We start from the raw sequence: 10,089 nt of genomic DNA on the forward strand, positions 1-10,089 counted from the left end.
CAAATGATCCCAGTCTCCCTCCTGTAAACTGTCCAGTCTCCCCCACCCCCGCCCAAGCTGAGACCATGGCTAATGTCGGCTGATGTTGAACTGCAGCCCAGAAGCCCCGGGAAACTCTGCCACAGGTCCACAGGTGCCAGTACGCTGAGGCAGAGTGCCGCAGTTGCCACCTCCGAACAAGCTGGAGTGACATCAACAAGCAGTCAGGAATGACAACCTCACTCACTTCACCAGGTTATCGAGGTGTGACGTCAAGGGGGAGGTTTCAGGTCAGCTACAAGGCCACTGCTTCATTTATTGTCCCCAAAGCAGCGGAAAGGTGCAAACTGAGATCCCAAGTTCCACTTGCTCCATCATACCTTGTAGGGCTGCTTGTCACTTATGGGAGGCAGGGAGACAGAGCTTTGGGGGCCTCCGGTCTGTGGGCTGGTCTCAGTAAGATGAGGTCACACTGTCCTGGCTTACGGAGCAGCCGAGGGGTTGTACAGACACCCTCCAGGAAGGCTGACATCAGAGCCCGCAGAACATACGTCCTCTCTGGTCCTTGTAGCCTACCATCCCCACCTCAGTATCTGCAAGGGGAGGGACAGGACAAGACATGGGACTGAGTGATGCTGGCTCGAGGGGCCTCCGTAGCCCAGTCCAGCCCAGCCCGCAGGAAGAGATGCCCCTTCCAAGTCCACCAGGGTAGGGAAGAGCAACCACAGAAGGTGCCAAAGCTGGTGTCAACCTCCTTCAGGGGCCCTGGAAAGCCAGATTTAGTGACTATGGGTCCTGGCTCTACAGCAGCCACCACCATGACAGGACAGTCAGCCCTGATGTCACTTGCTCATCCCCAGTGCAGCTATACTCTGTCCACATGCCACTTCCCTGTGAGGCTCTCACCTGGAACACTCCCCCAGGGTCTGTTTCCATTAAATCTACCAAGACCTTCCTGACACCCCGCCTTCTTGACTCTCATTGAGGGCTTAGCCACACCTCCAGCCCTTCACTGGGGGACTTTAGGTGAAGGTTCTACCTCTGAGCTAGACCCTGAACCCTACTTAGAGACATGGTGTTTTGCTAATTTGTCTCAATGAACTCCTTCCTACCATCTCAGATTCCTGGTTTCAAAGACAGTCTCTTCCTCGCTGTCCAGAGACGCCATCTCTTCATGCTCCTCTTTGTTGGTCAGAAGTCCATACCTCCTTCGCTGTGGCTTCTTGAGTCTGCAAGGGGCATAGACACCCTCAGAGCCTACTAACATGCTCCTGCCCACTCCAACCCCCAAGGTCCAAGCCGCCTGCATGATGTGAGTCCTTTTGTTGGAGCAACTCTGGGCATGGTGAAAGCCAAGGAGGCACATGCACGGTTGGCTTGCCAGCCACAGCTCCCTATTTAAAGCATAAGCTGCTGCTGTCTGACAGCTAGGAAAAAATGGAAGAATGGAGGCTTTTTTTTCCCAAGTCAGTGTCTTGCAGCCCAGGCTGACCATTTAATTTTTCTAAATTAATTCATTTTTTATTTTATGCACATTGGTATTTTGCCATGGGTGTTAGGTTCCCTGTAACCGGAATTAAAGACAGTTGTGAGCTGCCACGTGGGTACTGGGAATTGAACTCAGGTCCACTGAGCCATCTCTCCAGCTCACGACCATTTAATTCTCTAGATCGGATGACCCCTTAACTGCTGTCTCCACTTCGCAAGTGTTGAGATGACAGGTGTGTCACACCCCTACGCTATGCTGGGAATGACACCAGGTCTCCGCATGTTAGGCACAAAGCTTTAGCCACAGAGCTTCAATTCTGCACGGTTTGTTTGTTTGCTCTTTTGTTTTTCTTTTTTGAGTGTGGAGTTTATTGAGATAAAGGGAATAAGGAAGAAAACGGGAAAGGCAGAGAGGGGAAGAGAAAGGAGAACAGAAAGTGCCTCCTCTGAGAAAAGGCGGAAGGGAAGAGCGAATTTTGCAGTTCTTGCAGTCCGGCGCGGTTTTCTGCACGCCTGTCATCACAGCAACGTGGAGACCGAGGGACAAGAACGGCCATCCCGAGGCCGCTGCCCACTTAGGCCAGCCTAGAACTAGACCACAGGAGTCAGGACCAAGAGCTAGGCCGGATGCCCGCGTCACGTGCTCTCCCGCCCACCCCACAGTGACTTACTAGATGCTGATTGGACGCGCTAACGCACCTAAAAGCCCGGATGAGGAAGTACAGCGAGATCAGGCCGCTGAGCCCGGTAATTACGTAGAACAAGCGGAGCAGCGTGGGACCCGTGCCCGAGGGCCCCGCGTGTGTATAATTGCGAGGTACAGCTGGCCAGCTCGAGTTTTCGGTGGAACCCGAGATGGCGCACGGGAGGAACAGCAGCAGGAGCAGCAGCAGCGTGCGCGGCGCCATGCCGAAGCCAAGGCGGAAGTGAGCACAACCCCGCCCCACCCCGCCCCCTATGCCCAACGCGTCTGCCTGTTTTTTTTCTCCTCTCAGTGCCTGATTGGGGTGACAGGTGGGCCTCAAGACTCCTCCCTGCCACGCCCACCATATCTTAGACCCAAGCAACACAGCAGGGTTCTGGGTCACAGCCCTTTATTCAGGCAGCCCCCCAACATTCTGCCCCAGCAACCACGCCAGCCCCAGCTTCGTTCTCTGGTCCCGCAGGAAGCCTGCGTCGCACAGGAGAGGGTGTCAGCTCAGGAATTGCCTGGAAGGGAAGAGGAAGAGGGACATGGGTGAGGAAAGCCCAGTCCAGCCCCGGGGGACTCCAGACCTCTGAGAACCCTGGGCGTCCAGTGATTCCAGCCCCAGACCCCGTGCACTCACCTGGCCTACTGTGTGCAGTCTGCGGCTCTTGCTCCTGGGGAGCCTCCTAGGACCCGAAGTCACGGCCATAGCCATTCTCCCATGGTTCAGGTTGGCTCTCCTTCATCCTGCCAAACAGAGGCGCGTCACTCCGGCGTCCCCGTGGTTCTGCAGCGCCCTCCCACCTCCCAGCCTCTCTGCTCCCACCCTCGCGGCGCCCATGTGGCTCGTCCCAAGGTGGCCAAGGCCCAGGGCATCAGCGCCCTTCTGCAGCCCCTGGGCAGAGCCAGGCTCTGCCCTGCTCAGCAGCCTCACGGACTCTGGGCAAAAACTAAGGACAGCAGTGCAGGTCTGAAGCCTGTCAAGCAAGGAACAAAAACATGTCCACAAAGGCAGGCACCCGGTGGCTCTGGCCGGCCTAGGGAGGACTGGCAGGAGGTACCACCAGTTTGACCCGACTTCCAGGAAGCAAGGGTCAACCCCAGGCCTAAGTTTCCGTCCAAGTGAGCTATAAATCAGAGGGATTCGACACGAGCGAAGGTGTTACCTCGAGGCACAGGCCAGCTGCACAGAGCTAGCGGGGGGAGCAGCAGGCGAGTCTCGGAGGGTCTGTGGCTCGCGTCTGTCCCCCGAGGGCTGCGGCTTCGGAGGCTAGCAGAGAATGCCTGGAACTGGCGGGGCGCAGCCGCTAGGCAGCCTCGCTGGCCCTCCCTGTACCCGGCCCTACACTGGCCAAGGCCTCTCCGCCCCTCTACCTCTCAACACTGCCCACTCCCGTTTCCACTGGGCTGCTTGGGCCTCCCGCACTGCCCTGCCTTCCTAGCTGCTCTGCTGGCCACGGAGCCGCAGCTCAGTGTGTCGGCAATGAAAGGGAAATGGTCAGAGTGAGGTTTGTTTCACACCGTCTTTTAATCGGCTTCGTGAAGCCAAAGAAACTGCGTACAAGAATTCTTTAGCCACTGTGAATACAACATCGATGGAGTATGCATGTCTTCGGTAAAAAAAAAAAAAAAAAAAAAAGGACAATATAAATAAACACTTCCACAACCTGCTGGACTGCTAAGCATCCCCATGGGCCGCGACCTATGCCCAATGGGCAGGACCTGCTCTGCTCCACAGGGAAGCTGGGGAGCTGGAGAGCCATGGCTTGCTCAAATAGAGTCCATTTCATCCCAGGAGGGGTGCGGTGCCAGACTTCATGGGCACCCACACAAAAAAGAAAAAAACAATACAACCGAAAAACCCGAAAAAACAAAAACGAGCAACCAAAAACCCACACAACCCCGACAATTTAGAAAAAACAAAAACCCATGGCTCATTTGTAAAAAAGCAAAATCTGAAGTGCTTTCAAAAATGTTTTTATAATGCTTAAAAAGACAGCGCTTCCTTAAAAAGAAAAGTCTGGTCACGCGGCCATCTCGGTCAGAAGCAGGCTGCTGATGGGTCAGAACGGAAAGGACTACAAAAGTGGGAACAAGGTGCTCACTACACAACATTCAGCGAAGCTCCCCCATCTTAATTACAGCCTTGGAAGGACGATCTGGACGCAGAGGGCTTTTACTCGTTGTGTGTAGCTGAGGACAGAAGCGGGACAGTGTAAAGGCACTGGAGCTTGTGCTCCGCCCTCACGGGGGAGGTGGCACAGGGTCCCATGCACCTGGCGCCCTGTCCTGTGCGGCAGTTCTAAGAGCTGTGCCCCAGGCTGAGTGGCCTAAGTTGCTGAGGGCACAAGGGTTCACCAAGCCCAACCACAGGCCACTTAGGTGGCATCCTTGGAGCCAGACTTACCGTAACTGTCATAGCTGTCTCTGTAGGACCCGCCCGAGCTCCGGTAACCATAGCTGCCACCCTGACTCCGGCTGTAGAAGGACACACATGGACACTAAAGGGCACATGCCTAGCAACACTGGGCTCAGCCCCGCACCAAGTGCCGTTGGCAAGAGTGGATTCCTAGTGGGGGCTGCTTGCCCTGTACTGAGGCCCTGGTGCCAGCTGGGTATTCAGCAGAGAACAAAACAAGAACACCTGCACCCTTCAGCTGGGGCAACCCTCCCTCTGCTTATAGCCTAGGCGCAGCTGCTGCTATCAAGGCTGAGTCATCTCCCTGGGGCTCCCATCTGGCTCACCTGGCATAGTAGTCTCTGGAGCCTCCATAACCTCCACTCCGGGAATCAAAGCGGCCACCTCCATAGCTTCGGTCTCCCCCACCTGTAGATGACAGAACAGTCAGTGAGTCCCTACAGCAGACCCACCACCAGTCCAAGGCCCCCAGCACTCACCTCTAGAGAACCCACGGCCCCGGCTGCGTCCCCCGCGGAAGAAGCCTCGGCCTCCAGCGGAACCACCCCGGTATCCACGGGACCGGTTGTCAGAAGACTTGCCAGCCTGGTCAACTCGGATCTGCCGCCCATCCACAGACTGCCGAACAGAGGGAGAGTCAGCATGCCCACTCCATACCAGACCCATGCAGCCCAAACTGGCTGACTTGATCCTCACCTTCCCATTCATAGCCATCATGGCGTCCTTAGCGTCATCAATGTTCTCAAAGGTGACAAACCCAAAGCCTCGGGATCGCTGGGTCTCCCTATCCTTTACCACCACCACTGTAAGGGAGAGTTGTTAGTTGTGCCCAGTCTGCCCCAGAGCAGAAACCAAGAACGTTGCTCCTTACCCAAGTCTCACCTTCAGAGATCTGCCCGTACTTGGAGAAGACCTGCTCCAGTGCCTGCTCATTGGTGTCGAAGCTTAGCCCTCCCACGAAAAGCTTGCCTTCATCTGACGCCATGGCAGCCTGCACACACCACAAATGTTTGTTTTGCCTTAACCCCTCCTCCACAGACTGAAGCCAGACAGCATACTCAGCCTTTTTTAAAACTTTGAGACTGGACCTCCCTTTACAGCCCAGGACGGCCTTGAAACTCCCTGCATGAGCTTAAGTGCTAGGATGATGCAGTCCCTGAAAGCTCTGAGGAGTTTCCTGCCCCTTTCCTTCTACTTTTGTATACAGAAGTGATCCATGATCTTCCTGGGGAACCTGGCTCACACCCGTCATCCAGCCACTCAAGCCACTCCGGTGAAAACATCAGTGAGACAAAGGACTCTGGAACAACTTGGGAGACTGCTTGCAAACACTCCTATCATCCTAGCCTTTAGGATACGGAGGCACAAGGGTCAGAAGTCCAAAACCATTCACAACTACACAGCAAGTCTGACACGAGCCTCAGCTACATGCTCCCTATCAAAACCAGACACAAGGAAGTCTTTTTGGCTTCATCATCCCAAACCCACATCTAAGACTCTCATATAACTCAGGCTGACCGTAAATGGTGGTTCTATTGCTTAAGACAGTGAATTCTAGCCCCTTTCCTTCAGTGGGCTTTTATTAGTCCTGTCCAGAGAACTCCAAGGTCTGGATCACCCAGCCAGAATGGCATGCTGGAAATTTATTCACTTTGCAAGAGGACAGAGATGACAGCGACTTCCTAGCTCACCAGCTGACAGTTGTTGGGTCAGAGAAGCTTCATCACTGAAATACGTTTTTGGGTGCTGTCAGGGAGCTGTGACACTTATGGGATGCAAATGGGGCCACAGCTCACTCATCAACCAAGGACTAGAGAAGTGCTTTTTGCTTGGTGGACTCCGAGAGAGGTTGGCCCGAGAGGCGTGGCTGTAGAGGGGCGTGGCATTTTAATAAAGTCATTATTGGCTGGGGGAGAACGAAGACCTAATGGCTTGGAGAACAAGTCCACTATAGTATTCCTGGGCCACTATACCTGGGAAAAACAAATTTGGGACGTAAAAGGGCAACATTCAAAACTACATATGCTTTTTTTTTTCCTCTCGTGAAACCACACAGGGAAGACGAACCGAGGCACAGCCAGCTGGAGTAACGGGTCACAGGCGACCCAGCTCCACATCGGCGGACAACGGGGCTCTGGAGCTAGGCGAGCCCCGCCCACGGAGCAGCGCATGCGCCACGCGCGCACCCTGCGCCATTCCATCCGGGCACTCCGCAGTCCCGCCATTTCGCCGGCAAAGCTTTTCAAAGCCTCACAGCCGCCATTTTACAAAGCCAACCATTAAGTCGGCATCAGCCCGGGGATGTCGCGCGGTGGAGGACGCCCTCCGGGAAGCGTGAGGTCCCGGTGTCCCGCCGCCCGCCTCGCCGCCGGCGGAGTGGACTCCAACCCGGGCCCGCCCCCAAATCCCAGGGGCGTGCCGCTGCGGCTCCGCCTCGCCCGGGAGTCACAGGCCGCCCGCCGCCCCGGGCCCCTCAGAGCCGGTGCCGCCAGGGCCCTCACCGCTGAGTCGGGCCGGTCCCTGACGCGGGCGGGAAGACAACGCGCCACACACACCCAAGCCTCCTAACGCGCGAATGCGAGGGGGGAGAGCCCGAGTCTCGCCTGATATACCCCTCCCCTGGGGCCCCGCCCCTGCCCCGCCCACCAGGCAGCACTGACCAATCCGACGCTCCAGACCCGGCAGCTCCGCTCCAGTGGAGGGGCGGGACTGTCCCGGCCCCGCTCCTGCCGGCGCGGAGGCGCTGAGCGTTCTGATTGGCTGCCATATGCCCAGGCCGCATTCTCCCGCCCGCTAGGGGCCAGGGGGCCGGGACAGCGCGTTTCGGGGGCGGAGCTGACCCACTTCCGCGTTCCCGCCCGGTTGGCCTGCGGCGGGGAACAAAGAACTTCAAGGCTTTTGCTACCTCTGCGGGACTCACAAATTAGGCACGAACCTTGACTTATCGACTTCACACTTCTACAGTCTTTTTCTTTCTCCCGATATTTTTATTACATTTATTTAGCTGAAGTGCGTGTGTGGAAGCCAGAGGACAGATTTCTGGAGTCTCTCCTTCCATCCTGAGGACCAAGCTCAGCATTAGCGGCAAACGGCTTTACCCACGGAGCCATTTCGTCTAACCCGAATCCATCTGACTTCCCTAGTGTCTCCCGATACAACTGACGCCTAGGCTCCCCGACATCCCACAAGGTCATCCCAGTAGTGACCACAATGTCAATACTCCCTCCTCTTCAGTCTTGTTGCGGTACCTGACGTGCACTCAATTTAGTTTGCCTACAAATTCCACCCACCTGCTCCATAACTGCCCTGAACCCTGGTTTCTGCCCTCCCCCAAGCAGGTGCACATCACCACATAACACAGCCGGCAGAGAGCCTGCATCCCGCACTAGGATCGAACTGGGGCCTCAAGCATGCCTGAGCCACACCCCCATTCCCTCACTGGGGGATTCTAGGCAGGGGCACCTATATCCTTAGCTTTCTTAAAAATACACATATAAAAAAAACCAAAATTGCATTTTTATGTATTTGGGTGTTTGTCCTGAATGTCTGTACATCATGTGCCTGCCCTGTACCCACTGAGGCCGTGTTTGGTTACAGTTTTGAACCTCAATGTGGATGCTGGGAATTGAATGAAGACTGTCTCTGAGAGCAGCCAGTATTCTTGACCACTAAGTCCCCTAAGTTTCCTGGCCTGTCCTTGACCTCTGTAGCCCCAGCCTACCAAGGAGCTGGGATAACGCCCTCAACGCCAGCCATACATAACATGGCATCTCCTTTCACTACGATTTTAAGGACCACGGTAGTGCCTTATGCCCAAGGGAGCAGCTGGTGGCGACCTCTCCCCAGATGTGCTGGGTGTGATCTGCTAACACAGAGGACCAAAGCAGCTCAAGTCTGCTCCAAGTCCCAGGCTCACTGACCCTTGAATGATGTTGGTCGAGGTGACCCATCTGCGCCCAGGAGGAGGATGCCAGAACCCCTCAGGGACACAATGCTCCCTCCTCCTAGATGGCAGCTGGTGACTCATGACCACCCCCTCTGCACCTCACTCCCCCCATCCCCTCGGCACTCAGCCCTCCTATCCCCGTCAGTGCAGCCTGCTGCGTCAGCCACTCACGCAAGGAGGTTATTAAAAAGAGCTGAGAAACCAACATGCCTTCCCTCCCTTCAACGCGCACCATCCAGAAGGGGAGGGGACCGTGCTTCTAAGGGAATGCTGGACTGCAAGCCAGACGAGCCAGAAATAAGGCGGCCCCCGTGTGTGCCCCCTTCCGGAGGGAAAACTGGATCCCTGTAATCCCAGCTCCCAGAGTCATGCTGAGCCCCTGGTCTCGTTCCCATTACGAGACCTTCCAGTTCCTGGTTTTGGGAATTGCCATATTCATTCATTGATTCATTCATTCATTCATTTAACCGGCACCCACTTAATAAGCTTACTACCAACCAGCTCCTTTGGGCCGGACTCCGCCAGTACCCAGGGCCATTTCGAATCCCCAGAAGGGCGAGCAAATATATGTGACCCGTGGAAAACGCTCCAATTGGCAGCTCTTGAGTCTCTGGTGTACTTGTGTCAAAAGTGTGTCCCCGTGCACTTACCTGTGTCCACATTGCCAGATGGCTCAGCGTGCCACCATAACCCTTTGTTTCTTTTGGTGGGCTTTAAAAGGAGCTGGAACCCTCTCTCTCTCACACACACCCCTCCATCCATTCAGTGAACCCGTCTTAAAATGGTGCTCCGTGCTTGACAGGACACGAGAGGGCGCTGCAACCTCGGCTGGAGCGTTCAGGACCGACGTCCCGCCGCTTCTTTCTGTAGGGTCGCCAGCTACTTGGCCGCTAGACGTCGCTGCCCTGGACAGCCATCGCGGACAGAAACCAGGACAGCGCTGGTTTAAAATCGCCGTGCCCAGCTCGCAGGCGGCTTTCCTGTACAAGAGATCAGAATAGCTGGACTCCATGCCCGAGGTTCACTCCCCGTGTCATGGCAGTGAACTTGGCCAAGAACTCACCCGTCGAGTCCATCGTGTATGCTCCCACTGGGGGCCGTCTTGAATCCCAACTGACTTTTATAAATCCGAGGGATGCAGGGTGCCACCTGTACCCTTTGAAGGCGAGCCCACTCAATCTGTAGTTCCTGGCACCGAGCTCGGCTCCTGGGTGTCGCTATGGAGACGACGAGGGGCACTGCGCCCACCCACCCCCTGCCAGGTCCTCCCCCGACCTGAGCTAATGACCGGGAGGGAGGCGGTAATGAGCGTCTGGGTTGGGGACGGGCGTGGCCCGGGATGAAAGGCGCTTGTGTGGGGGCACCCTGGGGCCGCGTAATTACCGCCCCCTTCTCGGCCTGGCGGGGGCCAGGGACTCTGCACCTGGCCTCTGCCCGGAGGGGGTGCACAGTGGGACAGTGATGGCCAAGCATGGTGCCCGTCCTCGGGGACCAGCGCCAGGGTGGAGATGCAGCCTGTGTGTGTGTGTGTGTGTGTGTGTGTGTGTGTGTGTTGCCAGGTGTGGCGCA

At 56.2% G+C, this 10,089-nt stretch overlaps 2 protein-coding genes across 3 annotated transcripts; both read right to left on the reverse strand.

Annotated features, from left to right (window-relative positions):
• Positions 1-270: 270 nt before the first annotated feature.
• On the reverse strand, positions 271-2,392 carry Fam174c (family with sequence similarity 174 member C). Its single transcript, XM_038345567.2, has 3 exons — positions 2,167-2,392; positions 1,092-1,208; positions 271-572 (listed from the first exon to the last, which is right to left on the reverse strand). Coding segments are annotated over exons 1-3 (327 nt in total). The 5' UTR covers positions 2,376-2,392; the 3' UTR covers positions 271-571.
• A 152-nt stretch (positions 2,393-2,544) lies between these two features.
• On the reverse strand, positions 2,545-7,118 carry LOC119824951 (cold inducible RNA binding protein). Of its 2 annotated transcripts, XM_038345552.1 has the most exons (8): positions 5,457-7,116; positions 5,271-5,377; positions 5,054-5,192; positions 4,901-4,982; positions 4,563-4,633; positions 3,322-4,348; positions 2,796-2,902; positions 2,545-2,676 (listed from the first exon to the last, which is right to left on the reverse strand). In XM_038345552.1, the coding sequence occupies exons 1-6, from the start codon at positions 5,557-5,559 to the stop codon at positions 4,332-4,334; spliced, it is 519 nt and encodes a 172-aa protein (XP_038201480.1). In that variant the 5' UTR covers positions 5,560-7,116; the 3' UTR covers positions 2,545-2,676; positions 2,796-2,902; positions 3,322-4,331. The 2 variants fall into 2 exon arrangements, with proteins under 2 accessions (XP_038201480.1, XP_038201484.1); XM_038345556.1 differs by lacking the exon at positions 3,322-4,348 and having other exon boundaries at positions 5,457-7,118.
• Positions 7,119-10,089: the final 2,971 nt, after the last annotated feature.

Source organism: Arvicola amphibius, chromosome 1 (genome assembly GCF_903992535.2).
Source record: "Arvicola amphibius chromosome 1, mArvAmp1.2, whole genome shotgun sequence".
NCBI lineage: Eukaryota > Metazoa > Chordata > Mammalia > Rodentia > Cricetidae > Arvicola > Arvicola amphibius.